This window comes from Xenopus tropicalis, chromosome 5, assembly GCF_000004195.4.
Source record: "Xenopus tropicalis strain Nigerian chromosome 5, UCB_Xtro_10.0, whole genome shotgun sequence".
Classification (NCBI taxonomy): domain Eukaryota; kingdom Metazoa; phylum Chordata; class Amphibia; order Anura; family Pipidae; genus Xenopus; species Xenopus tropicalis.
Window position 1 is genome coordinate 120,232,048 of NC_030681.2, and position 27,637 is coordinate 120,259,684.

Genomic DNA, 27,637 nt, shown 5'->3' on the forward strand with positions numbered 1-27,637 from the left:
AGTGAATTCTTATACATTCTTGTGGGAGGGGGAGAGGAGAGAGCTGTGCAGACACCAGCCCCGGGAATGAAGGATTTTTCTGAGAGAGGAAGTCTGATACCGAAGAACATGTTTACAAAAAGATTCTTTTGATAGAGGACTCAGTGCAGCTTTTCTGTGAGTGCTTATGGCTGTATTTACATAGACCTTTCTGATAAAGCTTACTTAGTTTTTACCTTTCCTTCTCCTTTAAATCTTTTGGGTCCTATCTAGAGGACCACTATGTATTGCAAAAGGTCCTCTGGGCTGATAGTAATAACAAAATTTAGTTGTTTAAAGTTAGCATTTTGGTCCTACCCAGAGGACTTTTCTCAAGACATAATAGTTCCCTGGATAGGGCTGAAACATTGCATTTAAACAAACACAATTTAAATTTCAATTCAAAAAAGTTGAACCACTGTGTAAAATGAAAATAATAAGAGAATTGGATGATTTGCAGTTATTTAATTGCAAATAGTGATCTGTCCCGAGGTGTCAAATCATGAATCTGTCCCATTTCGCAAGAAAATATCGTGAAACTACAAAAAGCATACAGTTTGTGAAACGTGGGTAATTCACAACTTTTTCTTTTAACGCGGGCACACCTTTTTTGACATTTAGCGAAACAATTCACCAATGGCAAAATGCCAAAATTCGCTGCGAATGCATGCCTGCCGAAAAAATTTGCTCATCACTAATTTCAAATAGTATCAAGACAACATATCAAATGATGAAAGCAAAAATATTGTCTCAAATCTTCTAAATAATTTCTGAAAAATGTATGCTTATTTTAAATTTGATGCCAGAAGCAGATTTAAAAAAAAGTTGGGACAGGGACAACAAAAGACTAGAAAAGTTGTGTAACGCTAAAAAAAGCAGAGGTGGGGTCTCTCAGAAGTAAAGATGGAGAGAAGAACCCCACACTGTGAAACATTGCAAGGGTAAATATTGCAACAATTTAACAATACTGTTACATAGTTACATAGTTACATAGTTACAAAGGGTTGAAAAAAGACCATTGTCCATCAAGTTCAACCCATCCGAGTAAACCCAGCACACAACCTATACTAACCAATCTATACACTCACATACATAAACTATATATATACAACCAGTAATACTAACTGTAGATATTAGTATCACAATAGCCTTGGATATTCTGCTTGTCCAAAAACTCATCCAGGCCCCTCTTAAAGGCATTAACAGAATCTGCCATTACCACATCACTAGGAAGGTCATTCCACAGCCTCACTGCCCTCACCGTGAAAACCCCCTACGCTGCTTCAAATGGAAGCTCTGTTCCTCTAATCTATAGGGGTGACCTCTGGTGCGCTGATTGTTTTTATGGGAAAAAAGAACATCCCCCAACTGCCTATAATCCCCTCTAATGTACTTGTACAGAGTAATCATGTCCCCTCGCAAGCGCCTCTTTTCCAGAGAAAACAACCCCAACCTTGACAGTCTCACCTCATAGCTTAAATCTTCCATCCCCTTAACCAGTTTAGTTGCACGTCTCTGCACTCTCTCCAGCTCATTAATATCCTTCTTAAGGACTGGAGCCCAAAACTGCACTGCATACTCAAGGTGAGGCCTTACCAGGGACCTATAAAGGGGCAAAATTATGTTCTCATCCCTTGAGTCAATGCCCTTTTTTATACAAGACAGCACTTTATTTGCTTTAGTAGCCACAGAATGACACTGCCTGGAATTAGACAACTTGTGATCTACAAAAACCCCTAGATCCTTCTCCATTAAGGAAACCCCCAACACACTACCATTCAGTAGATAGTGCGCATTTATATTATTTCTACCAAAGTGCATAACTTTGCACTTATCAACATTGAACCTCATTTTCCAGTTTGCTGCCCAGTTTTCCAATTTTGTCAAATCGCTCTGCAAAGCGGCAGCATCCTGCATGGAACTTATAGTTTTGCACAATTTAGTGTCATCAGCAAAAATAGAAACAGTACTCTCTATGCCCACCTCCAGGTCATTAATAAACAAGTTAAAAAGCAAAGGACCAAGGACTGACCCCTGTGGTACTCCACTAACCACACTGGCCCAATTAGAAAATGTTCCATTTACCACCACTCTTTGTACTCTATCCTTCAGCCAGTTCTCTATCCAATTACAAATATTATGTTCTAGGCCAATATTCCTCAATTTGATCATTAACCTTCTGTGAGGTACTGTATCAAACGCTTTAGCAAAATCTAAGTAGATGACATCAACTGCCATTCCAGCATCGAGGTTCCTGCTCACCTCCTCATAAAAGGCAACTAAATTAGTCTGGCAAGATCTGTTACGCATAAAACCATGCTGGCACAAACTAATAGTATTGTGAACTGCAATGTATTCAACTATCCTATCCCTTATTACCCCTTCCAGAAGCTTTCCTACTACTGATGTCAGACTAACAGGCCTATAGTTTTCAGGCTGAGAACGAGATCCCTTTTTAAATAATGGCACCACATTAGCAATTCGCCAGTCTCTCGGCACCATGCCAAACCTCAACAAATCCTGAAAAATTATGTGAAGAGGCTTGGCAATCACAGCGCTCAGCTCATTTAATACCCTGGGATGAATCCCATCCGGTCCTGGACCTTTGTTTACCTTTACATGTTCAAGTCTCTTTTGAATTTCCTCCTGAGTGACCCACGCGTCAGTAGCTAAATTACTAGCACTGGGTATATTAAAAGGGAAGCCTTCATTAGTTGGCTCCTCAGATGTATAGACAGATGAAAAATAAGAGTTCAAAATTTCTGCTTTTTCCCCCTTCTCATCAACCAACTTACCCCCCCCGTGATAATAAAGTTCCCACCCCTTCTTGCTTCATTTTTTTACTATTCACATAATTAAAAAATAATTTTGGATTCTTTTTACTCCTAGCTGCAATATCCCTTTCCATCTCTATTTTAGCTTGCCTGATAGCTTTTTTGCATGCTTTATTTGCTTCCTTGTACCTGATGAAAGTTTCCGCGGTCCCAGCTAACTTGAATGCTTTAAAAGCACGTTTTTTATTACCAACCTCGACCCTAACTCTTTTATTCAGCCATAAAGGTTTTGCTTTGCGATGCCTCTCCTTGCTTACAAGGGGAATATACTGTTGTGTATACCTGCAAAGCAATGTTTTAAAGATGTTCCATTTTCCTTCTGTTTCTAACCCCATGAAAAGCCATTCCCAGTTGACACATTGCAGAGATGCCCTTATACTGGCAAAGTCTGCACGTCTAAAATTGAGCGTTTTAGTAAGTCCCTTATAGAGCTGTCTCTGTAGCATTATCTCAAAGGAGACCATGTTGTGATCACTGTTCCCCATATTCTGTTCATCAACAAATTGCAAAGAATTCACCATCTACAGTACATATCATTAAAAAATTCAGAGAATATGACAGAGAAATTTCTGTACACAAGGGACAAGGCTGAAGCCTGGATTGCCATGATATTCTGGCCCTTAGATTGCACTGCATTAGAAACAAACAATTCTGTAGTGGAAATCACTGCACAGGCTCAGGAATACTTCTTAAATCCACTGTCAGTAAACACGGGTCATTGCTGCATCAACAAATGCAAGTTAGAACTCTACCGCACAAAGAAATACCATATATAAACATGATCCAGAAACACTGCTGCCCTGCCTGGGCCTAAACTCATTTAAGATGAAATGAGAAGAAAAAGAAAAATGTCCTGTGGTCTGACAAATCAAAATTCCAAATTCTTTGTGGAAATCATGGATGCCACATCTTCCAGCATCTGTGTCGGTATGGGGGTGCATTAGTACACATGGCATGGGTAGCTTACACATCTGGGAAGGCAACATTAATGCTGGACAATATATACATGTTTTGGACCAACATATGCTCCTTCTAGCTCACGTAATCATAAAGAAAACCCTGTGTGAGTGAAGAACTCACGTAGGGTTTTGGGGGACCATTAGTTGAGGTGTTTTTACCCGAGTGGGCCTTCTTAAATAAAAAAAAAAGTTTGTCGGCTTTAAGGTGCTGTGTGAAACTATATTTATTTAAAAAATGATATAAAAAGCTGTGTAAAATAAATGGTGAATTTATCAAGGTGTATTTTATTTTATATCATCAGAAAGTCAGATTTGAGGCGGTTATTACTATACATGAGGCTGTGCGCACGTTGTTGTCATTCTTCATAAGGTTGCGAGATATAAAACAACAAAATATCTTCATGAATTTCCAGCATTTTCCATCTTTTCCATATAATTATGATAAGAAGGCAAGCTCTGTAGGTGACCTTGCTTCTGTGTTTCCTTTTAATTGAGGCATAATATTATTTCTTATCTTTCACAGTCCAAGGCTGCACTGCTGTGAGCAGGCACAATAATGAGCCACGGCGCTTTGGCAGGACCAGCAACTCACACTAGTTTTTTTGCTTGTAAATCTTGTTATGATCTACTGCACCTTTGTTAAAGAGCATTTCAATGAGCTAAACAACCAGCATGATGTTTATTTCTCAGAGAAGATTGCTTGGATAAAGGTTTTATAATGGCTTTTATGAATGTTGAGAATATGTGTTAGAAAGAGGCAGGGGATTCACTAAATGTATTAAGCCACATTCCAAAACTGAACACATTCTAGAAGCAGCTCACAAAACAACGGTCTGTTTTTATCAATAGGAAACCAGTATCCCCTACTGCTGGCTTTGTCTGGTAATATATTAGAAACTTTTGCCCTTGTGGTTTCCAATAAATAATGTTATGGATTTTTAACCATAGAATCAGTAGAAAAATAGAATTTTTTAGCAATTATTGTGCCGTTTCAGATAGGTGAAGAACTGACCATACCTGGGTGTACATATTCTGCCATATACTGGATCAAGGGTTCCTGCTTCTCTACAGGTGTGGGCATTTTAGGTAAATAACAGTATAGATAAACAAAATGTCATATGGACCTTTAGGCTACCCCAGGTTGGTGCCATTTTCTCCTAACAGGAGCACCCACCCGGGGTAAAAGGTAAGTGATTACAATCACTAGGGGGTGCCTAACATTGCCCAGTGATTTTTTTCCTTCTCCTTTAATATGTTGGTTAGCACAAGTATAGAAGATCTGTACATTGTAACCATTCCCCTGCTTTAGATAAAAAAATATTGCTTGGAAAAGACCATCCACCCAGACACCCAGTGTAACCACCATAAAGAGCCTGGATGTTAGACAAGTTGAAAGTTTGGTTCTCCAAGTTACGGGAGCTCTATGGGAGAGCCCATGACTTCTCCTTTGCGCTGCTATTTGCCTTTCCTGCATGTATACATCATGGCAATTCCAGCCCTGTATTTTGGTAATGTGTACAGAATGAATACCTAATTTAACTAAACATTTAATATGAAATAATTAGTGAAATTACTATATTCTCAAGATGAAAAGCAGACACAAACAGGTTAAATCCCTTTAAAACGGCTCTTTGCACAAAAACAAACCTGACATTTAATAAGAGTTACTTGATTAGTCATTTTATATTCCTGTGGTATGATATTATGTGAAGTGAAATGCCAAATGATAGCGATGCAGTAAATATAGCAAAAAATACACTCACTATGTCTCAGTTTTAAATGCCTCTGACTGCTACAGGTTTAGCAACTCCAAATCAGAGCCTGCCAGTTGTGCCTGTGTGACAAAAAATAAACTAATGATAATGTTATGTAGGGGTTGAAGGAGGTAACAATTAACTCCCCAAATGTTATTTTGCAGATGTAGTTTGGCTTATTCTGGGCAGGAATGTTACATTTAAGTAAAGTTTAGTTTTCTAACTGAGCAAAAGTGCCGAGTTGCATTAATCTAGCTGGCTTTTATAAGTTTGGGGTGTATATGAAGGATCAATAGTAAATTATGACTTTTCTTTAGAGAAGTAATAACAAATGTAACATCTATTACAAAGTTAGTTGAATAATTTACTATTTCTCATGTCCTAAGTAAACATTTCTGTACCAGCTAATCGTGTGTTATTATGATAATATAGGTTACCTAAAGGTTGAACAGTGTTACCGTTATTTTACCAGTAATGTATTATTAGGGAAGTGATCCTCAGCCAGTGGCTCGCGAGGAACTTGCTCCTCACTACCCCTTTGTATGTTGCTCCCAGTGGCCTTAAAGTAGGTGCCCATTACATTTCTGGCTTGGAGGAAGCATAGAGACGCAGTTTTACTTCAAGCCTCAGTTGAGGCTACCAAATCACAGTAAACTACCAAAACATCTCTTCAAATTTCTGTCTTATTGCGTTGGGTTGAAAAACATACTGTTCTTTAACTTCAGCTAATTCTTCCGCTTTTTCTTCTTCTGATTCTTAGCGCCCCCATTTTCTAAACGCTACTCCTCCTACAGTCTTATGGGTACAACACCCAAACTCTCCACACTTCTTCGCCCTATAGCGGAGCAGGTTGCTTGTGCTTTTCTAAGCACTTACAGCTTTGAAGCTACACCCCCCAAACTTGAATAACATAATCATGGGTCACCCTGAATAAAAAACTGACATTTGTTGGATGACCCCCAAAGTGGGAGGGGCCAACAACAGCCAATCAAATTTCATGGGGAGATTTAAACTGCTGCCAATCTTACAGCATTGAGGCACTTCCCAAACTTGAATCACACAGTCATGGGCTCAGCCTGAATGAAAATATGATGATTGATGCCCAAAAGTGGGCGGAGCTGTGAACAGCCAATCAGATTTTATCTATTGATTTGGCGGAAATCCAACCTGCTGCCATTCTCACAGTAATAATGCTGGGGTCCCCAAACTTTACATGGTTAGGGACTAGGTAACTGTGGTTCAAGGTTAGGAAAAGTGGGCGGAGCCACCAACAGCCAATCAAATTTTACCCATTGACTTTTAATGGGGAAATTCAACCTGCTGCCATTCTCACAGAATTAACACCAGGGTCCCCAAACCTTTCACAGTTGGTCACTAGGGGACTGCAGTTTTAGTTGTAAAAAAGTGGGCAGAGCCACCAACATCCAATCAGATTTCACCTATTGAATTTTATTGGTTTGATGCCAGGGTTCCCAAACTTTGCACAGTCAGTCACTGGGTGACTTTGTATTCAAGGTTAGAAAAAGTGGGCGGGGCCACCAAAATCCAATCACATTTCCTTAATTGTTTTCAGCGGGGAAATTTTAACTGCTGCCATTCTCACATGTTTAATGTCAGGGTCCCCAAACTTTGCACAGTTTCTCACTGGGTGACTATGTTCTAAGTTTAGTAAAGTGGGCAGGGCAAACAACAGCCAATCAGATTTCACCTATAGACTTCATATATTTAAATTAAACTGCTGCCATTCTTCGTTTGTCACTGGGTGATTTTAACTCAATGTTAGAAAAAAAGGAACACACCCACCAACCACAATTTACCTATTGACTTTTATTGGTTTAAAGTTAAACTGCTGCCGTTCTTTAACTATTAATCCTAGAGTCATTAAACTTTGCAGAGTCACTGGGTAACTGCAGTTACAGGTTAAAAAAGGGGTGGGGTCACCAACCGCCAATCAGATGTCACTCATTGACTTTCAATGGGGAAATTTAAATTGCTGCCATTCAGACACTATTTTTTTTACTATATAACTATATAGATTGTAAGCATATAGATTGTAAGCTCTACGGGGCAGGGACCTCCATCCTCTTGTGTCTTTGACTCTTAACTTATTGCAACTGTTACTGTATCTTGTATTTATTTGTATTTATTGCTATACTTTGTATTTATCTATTATCTTATTAACCCCCTGTTTGTATTAATGTATTCTACTGTACAGCGCTGCGTACATAAGTAGCGCTTTATAAATAAAAATATACATACATAACTGTAGTCCAAGTGGGCAGAGCCAACAACATATCAGATTTCATTCAGTGATTTCACGTTTTCAACCCAACATGAAGTTTGTTCTCAAACTTCCCTTCCTAGATGTTGATGTTGTTGATCTGCTTCAAAAGCTGCCATAAATTTGTTTGTTTTTGGTATTTAGAAATGATTTATTTGTGTGTTTTTTTTCCTTATGCAAACAAATAACCTACACTGGGGGTATCAGAGAAATGGAAGGAATTAGCTTGTTGCTCTGGGGGGAATTTTAGTTTGCCACAGTCATGTGATTTTTTTATTTGTAAGAAACTAAAAAAAAGAAAACAAATTGATTTTCTCTTTCAAGGCAGAGAATAATTAAAGGCTGACAAGCATATCAATATGAAACCTGCCAGAATAACATCTACCTAAGGCCCTATGAACAGGCTATATAATCAAATTCTAGGTAGGATCTTTTTTTTTTTTTTTTTTGCAAAGATATGTACTTTAAAACTCTCATTGTAATTGCATTTATCTTATTGAAGATCATTTAACAAGTGTAAAAAATAACAAATTTGATGATTAGTATTTATTCCAGCTTAATTCCTCTTAAGCACCATATAAATATTTAAAAAAAAAATATCAGGTTTAATGTAAAGATTAAGGTACTCACAGCACGGGGAGAAAATGTAACTGCTTCGCATATAAACTTGTAGAGGTATAAACAGGAAAGAATGGGAACATTAAAATTATAACTACATCCATCTGGACACCCAAGTTTATTACATTTACAACTAGATTTAGTAGTCAGGTAGAGAGCAAATTAAACCCCAGTTCATGGTGCTTGGAGTAATTTACACTCAAGGTAAATAACTCGGTAACATAAAAATGATTTTCCTAGACTTGAATACAGCATACAGCTGCAGTAGAATTTAACTGAGTGAGAAGTCAAGTCAAGTGTGGATCAGAGTCGGTACTAGCCCTAATAATCTGTAATGCCTTTTGCACAGAATACTAACATAGTCATTAAGGTGACTGCCGAGTATCCAAGCAACACACAAGCACCTTAATTCCAGTCAATTGTTGATCAGATGATTGAGGGGCAATTTTGATCTTTTTGTTGCCCACCAGGTGACACACTGCTTGGAATGGCTATGTATGCTATTGCTGTAAATATAATTTAGCAATATGCATATATGTAATTGTTATACACGTAATCATGTGAAAAAGTAAGTACATCCCACAACAATGTTTTACTTTCTTGGCATACTGCTAATATAACATATGAAACATTTACATTTTGTAGTCCTTTTTTTGTGAAACTTGTGTAAAAAATGCATACACCCCTACACTTATTACCAACTAAAATCAGAATCATGTGCACTAGATGAAGTAAAAATGGTTAAAACAGAGTTGGAAAGGGGGAATCTATCTCATTAAAACCTCAGACAATCAGTTTATGCCTTGTGGTTTAACTGTGTAGTCTCACCATGCCTAAATTGAAAGAGCGTTCTGAGTCCTTTGGAAAGAAGGTTGTAGATGTCAGAGTCTGGCAAAGGATTTAAAAAAAATCACCAAACAATTGGACATCAATCATTCTACTGTGCAGTGGAATGTGGAAAAGATTTTAAACAACTGCCAACTGACTCAGTTCAGGCCGCCCCAGTAAGAGCCTAAGATGCTGCAAGAAATCTCTAAGAATTTAATCACAGGGCCTACAGGTAACTGTCTTTAGAAATGGGCTGCACATATAAAATATTTTCTTAGGAGACTGGTAGATAGAAACGCCTAGTTGAACTAGGCAATACCAAGAATTAGGTAGCAGACTACTAATATTTGTATATAATTCATTATACTGTGTATGCATTGCATGGCCATCTTTAATTTTATGGTAGGCTGCTTGTTCAAGTGTGGGTTCTTTAATGCTTTCAATCCATTTTCTGCAGTGATCTTACTGGCATGCCTGAGGTTAATGTGCTCATAATCTATTTTCACTAGTGATCTTAATTGCATGCCTGGGGTTAATGGAGTTCTCGTCCATTTCTGCAGTAATTTTAGGTGGGCATTTACTAGCTTTAATATTTTTTTTCATAATTTGTGTTAAAAAAAACCCACAACTTTTTAAGCCCTGCTCATCTGTTAGACCTACTTTGCAGCCTCCTGAATATTCAGTCTACCTTTGCTGTCTCCTGTTTACTTCTGTTTCCATCTGTCTAGGTACCTCTGCTACCACATGTCCATCCCAACTCTGCTGCCTCCAGTCACTTAGTTCAACTTCTGCTCACTCCCACTGTTTGCTGCTGCTCGCCTATCTGGCCCACCTCTGCATTCTCACATTACAGGCTTTTTAATGTTTTTTTGGTACACAGATCTGAACATTACATTTATTAATATAGTTTTAAACGATATACCCCCCCCCCCCAGTAAGCTGGTATATGGTATATACAGTATGCAAATGACAACTGATACAGTACAGGGCATCCATGTCCCATGGGCATTTTATGTTTGTGTTAACCAGATGCCTCTAATCTGCAAAGTGATTGCCACAACTAATGCCAATGCATTTATTCTTTACTGCTGAATTTTTTCCTTTGTTTTTATGGGGGAAGCCTTTAAATTATGTCTCTGCAAACCTCATCTATTCATTTGACATCTGTATGCAAACAATATCCAGATAAATATAGACACTTCTCATGAATCGCACACCCATATCAGCCTCTGGCACAGCAAGAGAGAGAGGAAGGGGTTACCAAAAACCTACTTGTTTCGTTCTTAACCTGGATTCATCAGATAGGTTGTTGTATGTATAATGGGCTTGAGTCACTCCACAAAACAGAACGGCAACAATACCTGCAAACAGAAGGTTTATGATGTGAGAAGCATATAAAAGGAAAGATATACCAGAAATATATCCCAGAAGGAATGGAGAACTATAAGTTTCTGAGCACAAGGAAAGGTTTATCTGATGTATTCACTATGACATCCAATCAATACAGCCAGTTAGTTTTACACTTGTAAGTCAGAAAAAAGCACAGGATTATAGGAGGCATTAAATTCAGTGCAGTAGTTTTATGAACTGTGTGTTTGCCAGTGAAAACTTCTTTAAATGATGGAACTTTTTTTTCTTTTTTTTAAAAAAGGAAGATAAAATATTTAACCAACTGGGATTTTAAAGAACTGCCTTCACAGTAATTCACAGTTCAGCTGAAATAACCTCCTGTTGTTGCAAATTCATACCCATAAGAAAAGCATTTAAAATATATATCTTAGCCAAACTTGCTATCCTGGTTCCTGCTGTCCCTTATAAACCATGCTGGTAATATTATGAGGCAATGTATTAAAAGCCACAATGTTTTCCCATGTATATAAGGGGCTACAGATAGGGAGGATAAGAATAAAGCATACCTGAAATAAAGAAGAAGGCTTGGCAAGTTTGAAAAATGTTAATTCAAATTGTTTTACAAAATTGTTAAAAAAAGCAAATGAACAAATACAGGTATGGGATCTGTTATCTGTAAACCAGTTATCCAGAAAACTCCAAAAGGCCATCTCCCATAGACTAAATTTTTATCAAATAATTTAAATTTTCCTTTAATAATGTAGGGACCCATAGGTATTAGAGTCCCTATGGCTTTAAATCCCTACTGCCTATTTCCTAGTGCTGTTGCTGGGCGAAGCACCATGTATCTAGTTCATACTACATTGTGCCTTATTGGTTTAGTTAGGATGACCGCTCCCCTTGCAGACTGATAAAGTGTCTAGCAAGGAGTGGTGGCTTCCTCTTTGGCTGCCTTCTGACTCTCAGGTAACATCTCCATCGAGCCTGGGATCAGAATTGGCCCCAGTAAAGCCATCTGCCCTAGAGTAGCCCCTTGGTGCTCTAGTGAAAGTCGGGGACAGGGTCCCGTGAATGAGGTGAAGTAAGTGGTAGGATAGATCCTGTTATAGCACACTCTAGACAGTGTGAGATAGTCAAGGCTATCTAGCAAGAGCAGCATTCGCTCCACCATAGGAGAAAGTTAAGGGTTTAGCAACACCCAGGCTCTGTTTGCCTTTCTGTAGGGACCGCAGTTCAGACATAGGTATCAGGCAGTATCTACCCCTGATCCACCGTTGGCTGTAGGGATCCGGTCCAGTAAAGGGTGATCATCCTTAGGATTGCTACTGCTCCATATCTGCTCGACTGTGGTGTCACTCTGTTTCTGCATATAACAACTGCCACTAACCGTTGTAGCATCTATCTTCACTATTGTGAGTATAACCCTGCATCACCCTCGTCTGTGACAATAAATGTTCTATAGTTATTCAGCAAAGAACCTTCTGGCGTCCTAATTACTACCTCTATACCATACGGCATCAGGGAGATGTAGTTCTACAACATCCTCATCTCCAAAAGGTCATCTCCCACTTAGCGGAGGCCCATCCTGGGAAAGGGGGATCGCATGTAACACATGTTCTGCTTAATACTAGCCTGGATTTACCCTTTACTGGTCAAAAAGGTGTTACAATAATAATTCAGATTTCTTTTTTCCCTGTAATAATAAAGCAGTACCTTGTACTGGAGTCAAATCAATCTTATTGAGCTTATTTCATGTTTAAATATTTTTTTAATATACAAAGGATGGAAATCCAAATACAATTATCCAAAAAAACCCAGGTCCAGAGTATTCTGGATAACAGGTCCAATACCCATAATAGAAATAGAGTTACATTAGGCAAAGAACAACTTACAGAGCCAATAAATGGGTTATTCTGTTTTCACATATATTTACACATACACAGGGCCCACTATGGGACCACAACCAAACTGTGCCATAATCTATAAAACATGAAGTGCTCATAAGGCTTAGGCTAGTGCCACACTGGGTGGTTTCTCTGCCTATAAGCACAAGCCTAAAAAATAGCCCCTTGCTCTTGTGTGCCTCTGCAATAACTAGCATTGCTTTGGCCTGGGTGCAGACACATAGGGGCTGATTCACTAAAGGTCAATAAAACGAGTGCTATTTATAGCATGCGTTAAAAATTTTATCACTTCTTATTTTTTGCGACTTAACGCTCTTATCGCACTTAAAGCGATGTTCTTTGCGTTATTTATCTGGCGATTTTATTGCGTTATTTGCCGCCACGTGCGATATTAGCGCATGATATTACACACATAACCATTACTTTCTGAAAACTACTGTTCTGAAAATTACCATTTCCCTGAAAACTGTAGGATGCATCACTCTAGGACGATCACATACTTGAAAAAATCCGACTGCAAACTCCATGTTGTGTTGCCAAACGCTCATGAACCACAATGTTTGTGTTAATATTCACACAGATTAAAGAGATATTTTGTGCGTTTAATGTTTCATATGTGTTTGTGAATCATGGGTTATTACTAATTCTATTCGCTAATTAACACACAGAGCGGTATTTGGTGCAAAAAATATGTGATTATACCATTTTTAAATTGAAATCTGCTCCATGTGTCTGCACCCAGGTATGCTCTAGCACATATGTATCACTTTTTATCCACACCACAATTAAGGTTTATACAAGCTATATTTTATAATTATGTTATAATTTTTTTTAATGAATAATTTTACATTAACTTTCTTAACCCTGAAATGTCCTAATGCATGCGTTCAAACTTATACAGTCAGGCATTTTGGAGCTAGAGCAAAAGTAAAAATCCTATCTTTTTCCAACAAAAGAGTCAAAGGATGCAATTTCTATTTTCAAGTGTGATCAATTGCATTTTATATTGTACTGAAAAAGCAGCTTTAACCAATTTATATGGAAAAAGAAAGTGTGCACTAGGCCTAACAATCTTTACTTCCCATCTTGCATATTCCTTTTAGACCAAAAGAAAACATTGTTTAATAATTTAAAAAACTCATTGCAATAGCTTAGATTCTGCATCACTTAACCAGAAGTAAAGCTATGAAATTAAAGCAATTAAATGGCTAATTCCTATAGCATTCGAGTATGAAGAAGGCCTTGTTTCACACATTGTATGTTATACTGTGCCAAAGCACCACTGTGCCAAAGTCCTAAAACTAAAACCCATATTTAATGAAGCATTATTAAATACCTACACACAGCAACAGTATGAAATAGCTATTGAAAGAACAAATACCACAATACACCACACTGCTGGGATTTATATTGCTAAATGAAGAACAGCCAGTAACATGCATGCTTTTAAATAAGCAGAATGTCAATTTGCCAGGAGCTGAACACTGCAACTATTTTTATTATGATACTCTGGATAAGAGAAAATTCTTAAAGAAGAACTAAAGCTTAAAACATAAGTAGGCTAGATTATACATTATGTTTTGGGCTTCTGTACCAGCCCAAGGCAACCACAACCCTTTACAAGTGAAGATACACAGTTTTTTTTTTTGCAAATCTTTTAAAAGATTCACAAAATGGAGAAAATGTTGCCAGTAAAAAAAAATGCTGCTGCACAACAATTATTTGTCGTGCGGTGAATTTTGTCACCCGTTTGACGATACAATCTGCCAATGGCGAAACACAGAAATTCACCGTGAATCCATGCCTGCCGAATTATTTTGCCCATAACTATGCACAGACACTCACTGTAGCTTCCCATCTTCTTTACAAAGACCTCTATGTTTTGCCACCAAGGGCACACTTAGGGGCAGATTTATTATGCTGTGCACAAAATGGTGAAAAAAGTTGCCACACATTGCCAGGCTTCATCGCACAAAAAAACAGCGTCAATTTTGTGTTTATTCTTCCAACAGAACTTACATAAAATAACGGCGTCAAATCTGGTGCTAAGATGGCAAACTTCTCCATTTATTTTACACAGCTTTTTACACAGTATTTTTGGTGAATTTCATTTTACACAGCATAATAAATAGGCTCCTGAGTGTCATTCAAAAGATGGCAAGCTCGAGTGGACAAATTGAAGACCTGGATGATTACTGTTGTAGGGCTGTAAAACCCCTGGGCTGGTACAGTATGTTTAGTATGAGGACGGTTTTTCCACAGTGTTTTTTAGCTGCCAGAGAAATGCCTAAAGCCCCATGCCACTTCCTATTGTAAATTGATTCTCACTGACATCAATGCAAAGAAATTTCCCGGAGATCTATTGAAACATAACATGCTGTCAGTTCAGGCAGGTGAACCCCTGAATCCTTTAGGAGAGGTGTCAGGGAGCTGCTCATTACCTGCCCATTGTTCTGCTGATCGGCAGGGTGATATCACTCCAAGTTGCAGCGTAGCAGTAAAGTGTGACTGAAGTTTATTAAAGCACAAGTCACATGGCTTCAGCACCCTGGGAAATGAAGAATATGGCTACACCCATGTGAAATTTCAAAATTAAATATACAAAAATCTGTTTGCAAAAAATGGATATCAATGCAGAATTCTGCTGAAGCAGCTCTATTAACTGTAAAAAGTATGTTTTCCCCTAAAAGAAATCAGCATCTATGTATAAGGAAGAAGCAGTTTTTATGGAAGTCAGATCCTTTTTAAATGACTGCAAGTTACAACAACCAATTGTTTCTAAATGTTCTAGTATTTTCTAAATTACTCAGAACACATTAGGCTGTATGAATAAATACTTGTGATTTATCAAACAAAAGATTTCTAATTCATAATTCCAAGCTTAGATCAAACTTTGCTATGCAAAATGTATTAACAGTTACATCAATAAAACGCTAAGAGGTTGGAATTATAATTCAAATATCAAGAAAAATATTGGCGCTGGTAATCTGCCCTTTATGCACATAAGAAATATAAGTAGGCATTAATGGCATACAACAAATCACAGACTTAAAGCTCAATTTACAGTATGATAATGACTAATTTAGGATGTTAGAGGAGCAGATGTTAAATTGAGGTTGTTATGACATAAACAAGCAGGGAGCTGACATATCATCTGGGCAAACGTTGTGGTTTATTAGACTTGATAATTGTATGAGATACCTTTAAATATGACTTTTAACAAAGAGAAGAGGGCCATCTGAGCCATTAAAGTTCATTTAGTAGGTTTTAGATGTCTCTCAAGAGCTTCCTGGTAATTAGAGAGGCTGATGACATCAGCCGAGATGCTCCAGTCTGAGTAGGATGCAGCTGGATATCTTGTAACTAAAAAAACTGAACATCCCTAGTTGCTGATTTAAGCACATACAGATCTAAAGATTACATTATATGCTAGATGTTCTTCTGGCTACATGCAACAGTGCGCTCATCCATTTTGCATGCCATGGGTAATTAAGGGTATAATCAGAAACATTTTGACAGATAAATGTCTTGCTCTGATTGCTGAGGTGAATGCATACTTTAGCTTACTGAGTGAATATTCAGAGTAGTTTCAAGGTGATTATACTGCTACACCATAGAACATGTTGGCAAGTGTCTGTGCCAGTGAGGGTGGGAACCAAAGACAGTGAGAAGGTGAAAAATGTTGTAAAGGCCAAATAGCTACAGGTAATGTTTCACTTGGCCAAAAATGTATGTGACTAAATAGTGCTGGTTCATGACACTTCTGGGTTAGTTGATCCTCTGATGGAATGCATGGGCTCCTGAGTTCAATCTCAGCCAGGGCACTACCTGCAAGGAGGTTCTATATTCTCCCTGTGTCTGTGCTGGGTTCTATGGTTGCCTCTCACACATCAAAAACATTTGGGCAGGTTAACTGGCTCTTGATTTAAGGTGACCTTTGTACACAAATGTAATATGAATATAGACTGTAAGCTCCTCCACTGTGGCAGGAGCTGATGTGAATGATGTATAATCTCCATAAGTTTGAAAAAACTGTGAAATATTGCCTTTTGAAGATGCATCAAGAAGGGCAAGAAAATGCAGCATGTTGCATCAAAAGATAGGAATGCAGTAAAACACAACCCTGGATGATAGTACAGGTATGGGACCTGTTATCCAGAATGCTCGGGACCTGAGGTTTTCTGGATAAGGGATGTTTCCGCAATTTGGATGTCGATAACTTAAGTCTGCTAAAAATCATTTAAATATTGAATAAACCCAATAGGCTTGTTTTGCCTCCAATAAGGATTAATTATAGCTTAGTTGGGCTCAAGTTTTATTATTACAGAGAAAAAGGGAATCATTTTTAAAAATTAGAATTGTGTGCTTATAATGAAATCTATGGGAGATGGCCTTTCTGTACTTTTGAACTTTCAGGATAATGGGTTTCTGGATAAGGGATCCCATACTGTACAACCAGGTAGAATATAACAAACAATTTGCTCATATGTTTAGGTCAAACGCGCTTCTCAAAACATTGCATTAAACACACAAAAAAGTGCCTGTGTATAAGAGCCCTATAGCACAGAATACATGCGAAGGCACTATATAAATCATAACAGATGATGTTTTCTGTTTGTACAAGCTGCATTATAATGGGATTGCTGGGTGGTCAGTAAGAAATGCTTCACTTCCCTGCCACTAAGTGATTCTTAGATAGGGTTTCCACCTCTGCCGGCTAAGAAAATTGGGCAGGGGTGATGTCAGTGGGTGCGGGTCATGACATCATGGGCCGGGGAGGAGGCAGGCCGTGACATCACATCGATTGCCTGATCGCCGCGTCAATGTTACCTTCCTACCTGGTTTTCCAAATGTCAAAACCAGACAGGTAGCAACCCTATGCTCAGACAAGGTCTTTGTTCCTACGGATCTCTATGATATTAACAATGCTGATCAAATTATTTAGCAGAAACACAGAGCTAATTAATGATTCAAACTGCAATATTTTGGGGACTTAGAAGACAATATAGGGATTTATTTACTAACATATATGGTAAAATGCACAAACTGAGTTACCAATAACAAGTAATCAGTAATTAGGTTTGATCAGTCGTCTATATGTTAAAAATGTAAAATCTGATTGCTGTGGGTAACCAATCCAATATGTTCTAATATATAAAGCCAGGGCTCAAAGCACAGGAAGAAAAGAAAAATCACAATACCTTACAATACCAATCCTTATAAAGAATACTGCACCATATTGTGATTTTTTTTTTTCTTCCTTTTGATATTCCACCTTTTGTGTTGCTACGGATATAAGAAAAAATGTGCTCCCACACCTTTTTGTGTTGCAATGGATCTAGAAAAAACAAGTGCTCCTACACCTTTTTTCATGTGTTTGATCTTTAAATGGTAGAAGTGGGTACTCACAGACTTCAAAAACTTTCTTACCTTAAATAAATCCCATTTTTCTTCAAAGAGCAGACTTAAAGGACAAGGAAAGTCAAAATCTATTAAGCACACTATTAAATAGTACTACTATTGCTGTGTAAAAACACTATATTCCTGGCTTGCCTAATGAAAGATTTACAGAGATACACATGCTAGAAACTACATACTTGTTGCAGTGAATGGTGCCGCCATCTTGTCCAGCATGTCTGAAAAGCACAAGCCCCGCCCCCCTCTGATCCCTGCACTGATCCCTGCACCTATCCCAGTACCTGTGGGGTCCCTGCATCTGCGGCTGACAAAGCATCGCCACCCCACCTCCCCCCCCCCCGCATGTATACCAGTACCTGCCGGGTCCCTGCAGGCTGACAAAGCATCGCCACCCCACCTCCCCCCCCCCGCATGTATACCAGTACCTGCCGGGTCCCTGCAGGCTGACAAAGCATCGCCGCCGCCTAGAACACACCGCCCCTCCCCCCCCACCCACACGTATCCCAGTACGCATATGCCGGCTGCCAAAGCGCAGCTGCCACCCCCCCCTCAACGCTTATAATATTTAGGGCAGGGGTACAAGACCCATTATCTAATGAGGGGACCACATTTGCTGTTTGTCCAGAGGGCAGCCCTAAAGCATATCACAAACATGGCGCATGGCGCACAGACGGTCACACTGGACACAGATCATATAAAACACAGCATACTTGCGTGCAGTCAGTGTTTTGAAAACATTTAATAATCACAACTGGTATTGATAAGGCACTTAATTGGGCTCCCCACACCTCCCGCCTCGCTGCTTGCTTCTCCTCTGCCGGCTGTCCTGATCTGTGTCGCCATAGCAACCTGACGCTCCTGATGTGTGCGCATGTGCAAGCTAAGGATCTCAGGTCCCAGGGTCTATGGAGGAACGAGGCATTATGGGAATCTTCTCTACCCAGCTCAGCGTTTTTTTTCCCTGTTTGGTTTCTGATCATCTGAACAGGTGAAATATGGGGAGACTTAAAGGAAAAGTAACACTAAAAATTTTTAACTAAAAATTTTTAACTAAAAAATCTATTCTACCCTCCCCCAATAATTGCTCTATCCTGAAAACCATTTGGTATTTTGAATGCTTTAGAAGAAAATACCTGTCCTGTCATTTGAACAAAGGCGATACGGCGATGCTGGGGAAAGTATCGGGAGATGCATCAACTATGCGGCGATCGATTGATCGAGCCTAGCCTGACTCCTTACAGAAGTCAGGCTAGGCTCAATCAATCGATCGCCAATCAACTTCCTAAGAGGCTTCGCAAGACGAAACCACCGGCTTGGAACATCCTAACCAGTGGAACAGACGCGGACACCCTTGGAGAGACAGTTTTAAAGCATTTAAGATGGCTTTTAAATTGTGAGTGTGGCAATCTTTTAATTATATTCTCCAACCTATTGATTTTAAGACAAAAAATCTGTTATTCAGCCAAATATAAAAATATTAGAGATTTGGTGCATCTATAGCAAAAACTGAAAAGGATACGGATAACCCTTAAACAGCATCACATGCAATGAAAGGAGAAACAGAAATGGCCATATTCAGCATTACTTTTTAGTTTGGCAAATGAAGGCTACTGCATGACTGATTATTGTTAAATGACTACAATTCTAGCAAATTAAAGAAAGTCGATAAAAGGATTTGAAAGGTCAACTGCTTAACTCACCATCAATCGTTATTTTACTTGCTGGCACCTCAAAGTAAGTCTGTGTTTGGTTCATAATTACTGACTAAGGATTAACCTTGCAGAAGTTTGGAGTAATAAGAGCTATGTCACGAATAGATTTGCTTTGACCTGACATCCGTTTCAAAAAGAAAAATCAGAATAAAATAAATGTGGAAGGACTTGAGAGAATATTTTTAATTCTCAAAAGAAAATAAAACATTCTTTTTTTTCTTTGACAAGATTTCTAGTGAAATGCCATGCTGCCACAAGGAATCTAATTTAGCCATTAAGGCACCCCCTACCACAATCTTCCCACATTGTTACTAACCAGACTCGGTGATTCTGATGTAGACAAAGCACTCTTTGGCTCTTATATATTCCTATGAAATCCACATTATAGTGATTTAAATTGGAGTACATTTATGCCCCACCCATGCTAGTACTTGCACTGGTTGCACATCTACTCATGCATGCTGTCTTATATATTGGTATTATGAAATGCATTTCTAAAATCACTATTTAAATATAATCAGACAAATGTAATTTAATCCACAGTCAGAGCTGTCATTAATAAAAAAGTTCCACCTTTAACGCAATTATTTTAACAAGTTTTAAACATTACTGCATAAATTTGGCTTGGCAAAGACCTCATAGGCTTGCTCCACTGGAAATGAAATAGATGGAATGGGTAGCTTAAGGGTATGGCCTTCCTCCTTGATAGAAGAATAGCCCTGCTCCTCAGTTTCTGACATGGCATAATCAAAGTTATTAAATCCTTAATTTAAAAGGTTGAGAGGGAACCAAGAGGCAATCTACAGTTACAATGCTACATATCTGCATACATTTATGCCATTATATCAACCCTATAGCCATCCATGCTAATACTTCAATCGGTCACACATACCAATTCATGTCTCATTAAGAAATGTGTTTATGCATTAAGATATTTGATATAAGAGCTTGGAACCTAATAGAATGTAAGGATTTTGCACCCAAATTAGAATTACATAGAGATGAGCTGCTGGATACTGCAATTAATATAGTGAGTAAGTATGACCTTTTGTAAAATAAGGCTATTATAAATCACCAAGGCAGCACGCCTACATAAAATGCTGCTTTGACATCCTTACCCTGGAGGTTTCACAACAGTTCACACTTCCAGACATGTACTTTGAAGGATTATCACCTGAATGAATGAGAATCATGGTACCATGTATCATACCTTCTTACACCTGTCAGTTTCAGCCAAACACCTAACTGAACAAGTTCAATGGAACCATTGTGATTGGATGCCTGTGACTGTACTACCCTCAAGGGTTTAAATGCCGGGGAATTCCCTACCAGCATTTTGAACTGAAGAATCCACTTTGATGAGTGATGAAACATTTTTAAGAAAAGTACCCAGAAAAGTTCACTTGTTTTAGACTTAATTCTACTAGATACTGTATATCATAACCTGGATGTATGAGAGTATTCATAGACAATATGTGCTTAGTGAGGTTATTTCTGTCACATGACTTTCTGAAACATGTGTATTATAATAAAAAAATGCACTCCCTGTTGTAAATTATGAAGATATTATACGTCACCTCAGAATTCCAGGACCCGATTATGCTCATGGAATGCCTTGGTGACATATATTTTATACTCCATATACTCTATAAAAATAATGCTTTGTCTAGGGCACTTGCACCTGGACCATTGAGCTCTCTGTGTAAGATTCTTTGATGTTATGATCACAGATGTGCCAATTTTTATATATATAAATGTATTGTTTACTGATGTGTAACATCACTCTCTGTATAGGGCACAGAGAACTGGTGGCTGCCTTAGAATTGTTACTTTATTTATTTTTGACACTGCATATATTAATTACATCCTATATCCACATATGTGTGGATTTTCCAGATTTGAAAAATGTAACTTTTCATATCTGGAAAAAGGTCCTAGATAGAAAAAAATGAGGTGCCAGAAAGCTAAACTTCTGAATTCAAAAGAAGCAAACTAGGAGTAATGAAAAATCTGGAATGCTGAAATATAAAACCAGTATCCATTCTAGACACATCCTGGAAAGTGATAGAGTTTCCCAAATATGTCACTTTATAGGATAACAGCTTTAATAGGTTTCTACTATTATAAATACATGCGACATTGATTAGAATACATCAAATTCAGAAGCTCGGTTATAAAACCAATTTCATGTACAGTATGGTTTATTTTTATCTGTATTTCAGTGCCAGGGTATTTGTGACCCTGTTAAATGGTATAGACAAAGCAGCGTATTGGATTTTACTAGTGAGAAGAACAGCATCCATTTTAACAGGAGCAGTTAGCTGGTGAACAGTCAACAGATATGATTTATGAGCAAACACACTGTAATTAATGACATGAAGTATATCAGTAATTTTCTCTTTTGTCATATAACTACCAAACTGAAGACAATTTTATGTCTTTGAGGTTAATAACAGCTTGTGTTTAGCAGTTTAACCGATGCATAGGTTCAGAGAAAAATGATGGATTGGTTGCTGAAACTGATGGCTCCCATTAAGATTTATGCACTAAAAATGCTTTCCATTAATTCAAATTGCCATTACCCAAAGCTCTTTCTGTGTTTTCAAACATAATGGTGTTAAAAGATGCATTTCCTAAATGACCCTTTAAATATTGACATACATAATTAAAATTTAATCTGTAATCAGAGCTGTCATTTATAGGAGGTTCTGCCTTAAACTGGATAACTGCATTCTTATTTAAACACTACTACTGCATGATTTCTGCTTGTCAGAGCTGCAAGGCTTACCCCACTTGTAACAATAAAGATTAATGGACAGTTCAACGGCATGGCTTCCCTCCCTGGTAGTGCCCTACTTGTCAGCTCTTGTGGTCTTTAAAGACACCCAAATGAGAAAATACATAGACTACTGCCTCAATGCCAATGGAATGGCTTCATTGAAGATATTAGGGGACATTTATGACCACAAGTGCAGTGTGCAATGCAGAGTTTTTGGCAGAATCCCAGCATAAATGCAGATAAGCACAACTGAAGTCAATTTGGTTGATGAATTAAAACTAGCACAGTTGTGCATGAGATTCAGCATTAAACAGATCTAATTGAGCTGAACATCTTTTATGCTTTGTTGTCATACTTCCCGGTGTTCCCAATAAAAATAACATCTGCACCTGATTCTTAAGGCACAAGTTCACTGCTGTAGTAGGAACCCAGGAGCTACTGCTTTCAAGGTATGGGATACTTTATCCGGAAACCCGATATTCAGAAAGCGCCGAATTATGGGAAGGCCATAGAGCCCATTTTATTCTTACAATTTATATTTTTAAAAATAATTTCCTTTTTCTCTGTTATAATAAAACAGTACCTTGTATTTGCTCCTAAAATATAATTAATCCTTATTAAAGGCAAACTTTGACATAGTTGGTCAGCTTGAACATATCGCAATAAATGGACCAAAATATCCTTGTCTTAATGGGGGGGGAGCATTTTTAGTAGCTTAATGCACAAAATGTCCTTGATATATTGCTAAAGGGTGAGTGCAGGAGATCTTATGTTTTTGTCTGTATGAATTTTGTCACTTCCCCTGCCTAATGGGTACTAATTGTTTGGTAGTGAGCACAATTTTCCCTGTTTTCCCTTTTTTGTTATATGCTTCTGCATAAACTGTGGCAAGTCATGAAAATAGTCATATTACTGGCATCTAAGCAAATATTTGGAAATATGGATACACTTTTCCATGTAGATTTTAAGCAGGCTGACATCCAGTTATAAAGATAGGGCATAAATCTCAATTTCTGTGAGTTGCAGTCAATACTGTCAGTGATAGAAGCTCACTTGCTGGACTTGTACCTGCATGCTTTCAAATTTTTCCATTTTGGAAAACTAAAAAAAAATTACAAATTAAGGAGTTAATTTCCCTGTAAAATGAATTGGATGCAGAAAAGGTAATTTAGTAAATGCTTAGCTATGGTGAAGAAGTCTGCGTGCTGTGAAGAGTTAAATGAGCTGTGCATGGAGTAATGGACACTAGCGGTGCAATAAAGCACATATTTATTGCCTAGTTTACATCTTGTGTCTTGTCAATACCAGTCAAGCTGAAAATGCCTGCCCCAGTTTCTGAGATTGTGGGACACAAACATCAATGGTATTTCCTCGTACAAATTTGAGTGGTGTATTCAGAAAGAAATTGCCTGATATATTCATGACTAGGATTTGGGGGATTGGCAGATTTATGAAATAAGTCAATTTTACAGCGAGCAGCAATCTTTCTTCCCAAAAAGGAAGGTATTAAGCCAAAGCACAGAAAATAAATTGTTTCTCTTAGAGTTTTGTGCAATTTGCACCCTTACCTGTGAGTCCTGCTGCTTCTGCGGATAAGAAAGCACTCCACGAGAGGAGGAAAAACAGCCCAGTCTCCAGCATAGGAAACTCACACAGCTTTGTAAATTTCGTCAAGTGACCGGCGGTCATTAAGGAAAACGGCAGAGAAATAATTCACCCATGCCTATTTTCTTTAATAAGATCATAAGGGAACAGTACATAGAGAAAATTGAAAGAACAAGAGATGTTTATAATTTGTAGATAATGGTGTGTCTAATGACAACCCGAATAGGGACATGTACTTCACAATACAGTTTTAGGTAAACCTCATGTAACTATTTAGCTAAATGTAATCAGCCGTTTTAGCTTCACATTTGCGTTCACAAATGCTTTCATTCATAAAGGCTCCTATGTCTGTAATACAAAATAAGCTTGGCTGTCTGTATAAAGATACAGCTCATAAGGAGCCATATTGCATATAGCCAAGAAGCCCAAACTTGGTGTGTTAAATCAGGTAGAAGAGCTTGTTTGAAACCTAAAGAAACACCTATTTACAATATATAGTTACACAGACCTAGGCCCTCCTTGGCCTACAAAAGTATGTTCATGTGCAAGCTGAATGATTGTGGCCAGTTACTTATCTACTGCATGCTAGTTTGCAACAAGTGCATCTTATGCTGTGAGGCTTTTTCGCAATTCTAGCAAAGCTGCCCTGCTCTCTTTATATATGGATCCTGAATTAATACTTCAAACTAGAATGGCAAGGCACAAAAATATTCTGTTGCATTCCGATAGCACTATTGATAAAATGCAAAATGTACAAACTGTACAGTGTTGCAGAACCCTGTAACCCTAATATAATGTAGAAATGTTTTAAGGAGAAGGAAAGTCACAATTGCTGTGGGGTGCCCACTCCCCAACCACATCAACCCCACTGCTTAAAGGTTAACTGTTCCCAATGCTTGATTTAGAACTACAGGGTTGGTGGCATCTATATTTGGTCACATCACTTCCAGTGGTGATTACTGAACAGGAACATAACACTGGGCCAGAACCACAGGTTGTTTTTCATTGCATGCTCCTGTTTGGCATCCATCAGCAAAGGGCTGAACCCCTTGTCCCCTTCTCAACTGAATCAACCATACCAGCCAAAATTCAATTGTTATTGTACCCGACTCCAATATCACTGCACAATTCTGGGCTTAGGCACCAAGTATATGAAATAATTGCCTTTTAGCCAGTGTGGTTTCCAAGAATTGTGGAGGTGACTAATGGGGCTGTGGGGAAGTGCACATGGGGGGCTAACAGTAAAAAACAAATGGAGTGGTTTTGTTTCCCTTAAAGTCGATAAGGACTTTGTGTTACAAGTGAGAAGCAAATAAGGCTGAGAGTGCCAGGTTTAGCTTATATTCAAAGGTCAAAATATATGTACTGAGGGCAGCTTACAGAGGAAATGGCATGGGGTTTCTAATAGCTTTTAATTATACAGTGAATAGATAGAATAAAGAATAGAAGTTTCTACTCCAAATGTAAAAGATGCATTTTAATGTTTGTTTTCTTTAACTTCGGTACTTCATGACCACACTATTTTAAAAGGATATTAAGGCTGTGACGACAGCAAAGGCTGAACCCATTGCAAAAGAGCCTGCAAAGATTCCAAGGAAATTGCCCACACATTGAAAAAAAGCAGCTGCATCAAATATATTTGGATTCTCCTTTGGGCTGTATATTGATATGGAACTGAAAGAAAAAGAAACAAATAGGAAAAGAGTAAAATTAAACGTGAACACAACGTTATTCAATATATTGGACTTAAATGTTTATGTCATAGCGAGGAGTCAGGAAATTACAGCTGAAATACCTAGAGCCGACGGGCAGCCAACCTACATCTTAGGGAAAAGGAAGTCTGCACCATGAAATGAAAGCAAAAGGCTTGCATTGAGTCCGTAGGCATCTTTGAAATTAATTTTTTCACTGTATATATCTGGATGTTGAAGATAAAATATACTATGCATATGCTGTCTAATAAAACCACCCAGCACATGCATTCCTTTCAATATCTCGTTTCCAGCCTTTCAGTTTGAATGGTAAAACGCCTGAATGGTAAAATACCATATTTATAGCTAGCATTTTTATATAAAGGGATAGTCAGACAGCTTGCCTTGGCAGAGGCATTCCATATAAACCTCTTAAAAACATGTGTTTACATTACTAAGTTTGTTTTCATGATTCTCTTATACATAGACCTGATCAGTAAAGCAGGAACGGCTGTGCGACCCTTTACCCTGTTATCTTTTCTCTTTTTTTAACTATATTTCCTAATTTCTCCTAATTTCCCTTGAGTGTTGATTTCCCTTCTCTTTTTGACATACCGGAATTCCACCATAAATTTAGGCAGGACTTCATAACGCAAAAAAAAGATAATCTTAATATTATGACCTTTTGAATGAAAAACTGTATCCCAGATTAGCCTTTCGAGTAATAATGGACAATCGCAATGGAAGGGATAGTATTTATTTGGGACATGTTAACAAAACTCAATTTAACAAAAGTACAGGTGGTCTCTGGTATTTTTACATATGTAACCCTGACCTACGTTAAGTGCCATATGATCGTTGTTTCTCAATACTTCTTCTATTCTTTAGAATTAAAATGATTAAAAATATTTGTTCTAGAAATAAAGAATACACAAAAAAACCACTTCCTATTCTGTATTCAAAGAAGATGAAACTATTTCATGGTTAAAACTGGCCTCAAAGAAGCAACATGGCAATTCTGTCGCGTTTGTTTATTTATAAAGAATAAATGTGCTGAGCTTTTGTCCTCATACTTTATTATACCTCCTAAATTTAAGTTTTTAAGTTTTCAAATATATATTAATCACAAACATAATTACTATTAAAGGACATATCTGTTTATACTTTGCTATTCTCCTCTAGCCAAGAACCAATTCTTTACAATGCCATCCACACTTCAGTCATTTTCCTTCTTATTCCTATTATCCTATTAACCATATATTATGCAACTTTATGGGAACAGGAGCGTTGGGCACAGAAGCTTACAATGGCTAATTACTTTGAACTGTACATGCAGTCATGACCAACAGTTCAGGCAATAGCAAAGGGCATACGACATCAAACAGCAATTACATTTATAGAACAACTGTCATATTTGTGAACATTTTACTAAATATAATGGAAGTTGTTTAGAGAGTATTCTATTTGCTTTGCAAAATTGCATATTTGTCTTTTCAAAGGCTATAAACGGAGTTTTACACTGTATAAAGAGCCATTAGCTTGTAAACTGATATATCAAAGTCACAGTATTTCAGTAATTACAGATTATTCAATAATTTTAGTTTACAGTCAAGTGGCAAATCAAGTGTAGATAAAAAGTAAAGGAATAGGAGCTGAAAAAGAAAGAGTATGTAGCCAAAAAAAGACCTACCTCCAGAGGGGAAATAAAAATATCATGTATGCCATGCTGTTTAATTTTGGAGGTAGTCAGCACAACATGCACAAACAATCCGGAACAGCACCTCTTGTATTTTTAATTAAAATGCCTTTATTGCAAATATTTTTAGGGCATTACAGCAAAGTTTCAGGCCATGTGTGGCCTTTTAGCAAGCTCGATAAAAGGCCAC

At 37.9% G+C, this 27,637-nt stretch overlaps 1 protein-coding gene across 3 annotated transcripts in view; it reads right to left on the bottom strand.

Moving 5' to 3' along the window:
* slc9a9 (solute carrier family 9, subfamily A (NHE9, cation proton antiporter 9), member 9) overlaps positions 1 to 27,637 on the bottom strand; it is a 290,228-nt gene that overhangs the window by 163,585 nt on the left and 99,006 nt on the right. For all 3 annotated transcript variants that reach the window (XM_031902407.1, XM_031902409.1, XM_031902410.1), the window contains exons 7-9: positions 25,596 to 25,734; positions 24,024 to 24,129; positions 10,565 to 10,653 (exon numbers count right to left, since the gene is read on the bottom strand). In XM_031902407.1, the coding sequence (XP_031758267.1) occupies positions 10,565 to 10,653; positions 24,024 to 24,129; positions 25,596 to 25,734 (334 nt within the window). The remainder of the gene's footprint in view (positions 1 to 10,564; positions 10,654 to 24,023; positions 24,130 to 25,595; positions 25,735 to 27,637) is intronic.